Below are 5,000 nucleotides of genomic sequence, written 5' to 3'. Positions count from 1 at the left end.
TGTTGTTGGCGAGTTTGTCAAGACATTGCCCACACCGACGTCCAACGCAAAGTGCGCGCGCATTTCGTCGTGCGATCCTGATACAGAGTATGAGGCCATGCCTCCGACACCAAGCAGTGATCGGATGTGTGCACCACATGGCACGTGCGACGGCGTCACGACATTCGAGACTGCTCCGCCAACAGCAACGTCCGCGCGCGTGTGTGCGCCAACCACACCGTGCAGCCAGTTTTCGTACCAGAGCACGCCTGCCACGCCCACTAGTGATCGCACGTGCATGGCCCTGACCACGTGCAGCGATGATGAGCTCGCGTCGATGCTGCCACAGCTGGCGCCGTTTGATCTGCGACAGCGCGGCCTGGCATCTTACATCACCAACCGAGAATGCATGACAGTCACGTCATGCAACCTCGATGGCGAGTACATTGCAGTGCCCCCAACGGCAACCAGCGACACGGTGTGCCTGCCCGTACGCACGTGCACGCGCCCCTTGATTGAGGTGGTGCCGCCGACAGCAACCAGCGACCGCGTGTGTGACGGCGAGAAGAAAGTGGACGCAAGTCTCTATCTTGTTGGCGTGTCGCTGGCGCAGTTTCCCATCGCCACCTTCCCCGCCACCATCGCATCCATCATTGGAGCTGTCACTGGCACCCCTCTCGACCCGTCCAAAGTGTTTATCACGCGCCTGCGTGAGGGCAGCGTGGATGTTGCATACCGCGCGCTTGTGCCAACCAGCAGCGTGCAGAACGTGACAACCCTGTTGCGTAGTGACCAGGCCGTCTTGCAGGCGTTGCAAGCCGTGCACCCTTCGCTGGAGAACGCAACAGCACAGCCCCTCCAGTGCCCTGATGGCTACTTTGTGTCTGCAACAGGCGAGGGAACGGGCCTTGCTGTTCCCTCGTGCGTGCTCGTGGGCACGTGCCAGCCGTGGGAGTACGAACAGGCGCCACCGACACCCACCAGCAACCGCGTGTGCGCAAACGTGTCCACCATGTGCGGCGAGCCGTCACTGGAGTATATTTCCAGTCCAGCCACGCCCACCTCCAACATCGTGTGCAGCCCCCTAAAGCAGTGCCTGCAGGACATTGAGTATGAGACTGTTGCACCCACGGCGACCTCCAACCGCGACTGCGCAGCCATCATCACATGCGGTCCAGTTGGTGTGCAGTATGAAGAGACGCCACCCACACTCACATCAAACCGTGTCTGTCGCAACGTCACGCAGTGCAGCGAGGAGGCCGATGGTGGCAATGGTGGTGACACGGGGTTGATGTTCTTTACTGCCGTCGCTGCAACCCCTACGTCCAACGCACAGTGCGAGGAGGTGCGCGCGTGCGATGACACGCGCGAGTATGAAATGTTAGCGCCGACACCAACGAGCAATCGTGAGTGCGCCCGGCTCACACCGCCGTGCACGCCATGGGTCCAGTATGAGAGCGCTGCACCGACACCAACATCTGATCGACGGTGCACCAACGTCACTGCGCCGTGTGTCCTCGGCGTTCAATACGAACAGCAGCAGCCTACTCCAACATCAGGTGTGTGTGTATGTGCAAGTGTGTGTGTGTGTGTGTGTGCGTGTGTGTGCATGCGTGTGCGTGTGTGTGCAAGTGTGTGTGTGTGCAAGTGTGTGTGTGTGCAACTGTTTGTGACGGCATGCTTGTCAAGTTCACCTTTATTAACAACGCCAAGCCTTTCATCCCAGCACTAATGTTCTCCTTGTGTGTCCGCTTTGTCCCATCGCCTCCCCTGATTGTTTTCTCAGACCGCACGTGTGAGGACGTCACGCCTTGCGATGAAACGCAATACCTCCTCACACCAGCCACCATCTCTGCAGACAGCGGTACGTGCACGCGTGAGTGTAGGTGTGGGTGTGGGTAAGGAATGCTGTGTTGGTGTAGGTTTGAATGCGTGAAGCAGTGGTGTGTAGTGTCCTGCCAACACACGCATACACACATGTGCAAGCTTACGCACAAACACGCACACACTCACGCATACACACGCATTTTCCACTTCCGTACACCTCATGACACGCCTCCATTGACGTTGCAGACTGCCGCGCACTTCGCACGTGCACTGCTGATGAATATGAGGAAGTGGCGCCGACGCCAACATCAAACAGAGTGTGCGTTTGTTGGCTGCTTGTGCATGCGCCTGATTGTTTCCGTATGTGTGGATGACGTATGGCAGTGTCGGTCGGCGTCAGATGGCGTCAGATGGCGTCGGATGAGTGTTGTTCGTTCCAATCACACATTTACGCATGCACCCACGTACACACACGCACACACACCGCACACACACACACGCACACACACGCACACACACACACATGCTCATCCGCGCTCACGTTGCCACATCCACGACTCATATCTCTTGCCTCCCCCCCCCCCCTTCTCACCAGGTGCCAGCCCGTGAAGGCGTGCGCTGCTGACGGTGACGAATACATGGTGGCGGCAGCAACGGCAACAAGTAATACTGTTTGCAGACAGTGCGACACGTGCAGTGCACACCAGTACGAGACCGTTCCGTGCACCATCGCCACCAACAGGAGGTGCGTCGCCTTGCACATACATGATGCAGTCGTGATCTTGCGCGATGTTTGCTCGCTCTTCAACACGTTGGTGGTTGTAAGGTCCTCACACACACACACACACACACACACACACACACACACACACACACACACACACACACACACACACACACACACACACACACACACGCACACACACATCGCCGATTTGTGTCCTCACCCCGCTCCCCCTCCCATTAATCCTAGGTGCGCCAACTTGAGCACGTGTGACCCTGTCGATAAAGTGCAGCCGACGTTTGAGATCATGGCGGCCACGCCCACCACCAACCGCATGTGCGGTGCCTGCAGGCAAACCTGCCCCGAGGGCTCCCACGTGACAGCGGCATGCTCGCAGTTTGCAGACACAAAGTGCCGCGGGTGCCGCACGTGCGCGCTTCTGTCCCAGTACGAGACGAGCCCGTGTACGGCAACAACAGATCGTGTGTGCACGCGGTGCTCAGACTGCCCCGTCAACCACTACCAGACGCAGCCGTGCTTTGGCACGAGCGATGTGAAGTGTGCAGAGTGCTCGCCATGTGCAGAGAACCAGTACGCGCTTGTGCCGTGCCGCGCACAGGCGGATACCGTGTGTGCCAATGTGACTGCCGCTTGTCGTGAGGGCGTGGAGTACGAGACGCGCGCACCAACAGCAACCACAGACCGCAAGTGTGTTCAGCTTGATGTGTGCGGTGATGGTGAATACGAACGCATCGCGCCCACCGCCACCAGCAACAGGGTGTGCCTGCGTGTGGACGACTGCAACCTGGACACACACTACATCGCAGCCGAGGCAACGCCAACCTCCAACACAGTGTGCGTGCCTCGCTCCCCACCCACGTGTGGCGCGGGCATGTTTGTGTCGCGCGCACACACGGCAACCTCAGACATCGAGTGCAGGCGCCTTCGCACCTGCAACCCGGACACCCAATATGAGACAGCGGCAGCAACCGCAACGACAGACCGCGAGTGTGCGGACGCAGACGTGTGCATGCTGTTTGCGAATGGCACGGGCACATATGAGCAGCAGCCGCTGACACCCACGTCCAACCGCGAGTGCAAGCGCGTGCGCACGTGCGAGCAGCAGGGTGACACGGAGCGGTACGTGGCCACGGCGGCAACGGCAACCAGCGATGCCGTGTGTGGCGCTGCAGACACGTGCATTCCCCGCGTGTCGTACGAAACGCGCCCACTGACACCTACCAGCAATCGACGGTGCGCGCAGGTGCGTGCGCCGTGCAACCTCGATGTGGAGTACGAGAGCGCTGCGCCCACGCTGACCACCAACCGCGTGTGCACACGTGTTACGGAGTGTGCGGATGATGGCAGCGAGTACGTGCTGCAGGAACGCACGTCCATCAGCGACCGCGTGTGCGAGTCGTACACCACGTGCGCCCCTTTCAACGCCATCCTCTCCGATGTCTGCGAAGCGTGCTTTCTCCCAGGTGTTGTGACTGGATGGCGCGGAGGAAACAACAGCACGTCCTTCTTGAGTTGTTGCTGTTGCTATTCGATCGTGTTCTTGCTGTGCTTTCCTAAAACCAGACATCTCACAACCACCGCCATCATCATCAACACCCACATTACCTCGCACTCACATCTCATCCCCACCCCTTACCCTTCATCCCCAATGCCCACTCCCCTACCTCTGTGTCAGACCCGCCAACAAACGCGTCGCTGTCTGCGTGTGCGTCGCTGACTATTAATCTCTGCCGCTATTTCGCCGAGACTGGTGCTCCGCTCCCATCGCTCTGCGCTTCCTGCACACGCGGAACACGCGATTGCCTTCAGGTGTGTGCGTGCGTCTGTGTCTGTGTGTCTGTGTGTCTGTGTGTCTGTGTCTGTGTGTCTGTGTGCGTGTGCGTGTGTCTGTGCCTGTGTCTGCGTCTGTGTCTGTGTATGTGCGTGCATATATTATGTGAGACTGTGCGACACACAAGAGCCACACATGTATGGACCCACCACAGAGCACACCCCTCTTACATCACAGCTCCCATATTTTCTTTGTCATTCCTCACGTTTTGCCCACCGCACCCCCCTCAATTCAACGCCATTTCCCTTCTTTCACCACCCTCCACACCCCCCCCCCCCCACACACACACACACGAATCCAACAGCTCGCCATGAACTACACGTCACATCGGTGCCCGCGCCCGCAAGGCGAATACGAGCAACGGTCACCCACGGCAACGTCAGACCGCACGTGTGCACCCATTACATCATGCAGACCTGGCCAGTTCACAAGCACGCGGCCCACGCCCACTTCAGACAGGGCATGCAGCGTTGGCGTTCCGCTTGTCGCCATCACGACAACAGCGGCGCCGGGCACACCTGCTGGCTCCAACAGCACGGCAGGCGTGGGGCAGGCCACGTGGGTGTATGTTGTCGTTGCTCTCCTCCTCCTTGGTATCATGTGCGCCGTGTTGGCCAC

General features: G+C 59.2%; 1 protein-coding gene across 1 annotated transcript in view; it reads left to right on the top strand.

The window, feature by feature from the left end:
- PTSG_10539 (Ptpn18 protein) overlaps positions 1-5,000 on the top strand; it is a gene marked incomplete at both ends in the record, with an annotated part of 12,729 nt that overhangs the window by 4,513 nt on the left and 3,216 nt on the right. The window contains 7 exons of the mRNA XM_004988017.1: positions 1-1,538; positions 1,766-1,843; positions 2,053-2,125; positions 2,402-2,551; positions 2,780-4,014; positions 4,227-4,360; positions 4,687-5,000. The exon at positions 1-1,538 is cut by the window's left edge and continues 356 nt beyond it; the exon at positions 4,687-5,000 is cut by the window's right edge and continues 791 nt beyond it. Of these exons, the coding sequence (XP_004988074.1) occupies positions 1-1,538; positions 1,766-1,843; positions 2,053-2,125; positions 2,402-2,551; positions 2,780-4,014; positions 4,227-4,360; positions 4,687-5,000 (3,522 nt within the window). The remainder of the gene's footprint in view (positions 1,539-1,765; positions 1,844-2,052; positions 2,126-2,401; positions 2,552-2,779; positions 4,015-4,226; positions 4,361-4,686) is intronic.

This window comes from Salpingoeca rosetta (assembly GCF_000188695.1).
Source record: "Salpingoeca rosetta unplaced genomic scaffold supercont1.38, whole genome shotgun sequence".
Taxonomy (NCBI): Eukaryota; class Choanoflagellata; order Craspedida; family Salpingoecidae; genus Salpingoeca; species Salpingoeca rosetta.
Note: the sequence above shows the minus strand (reverse complement) of the source record. Positions and strands in the feature narration are given on the sequence as shown.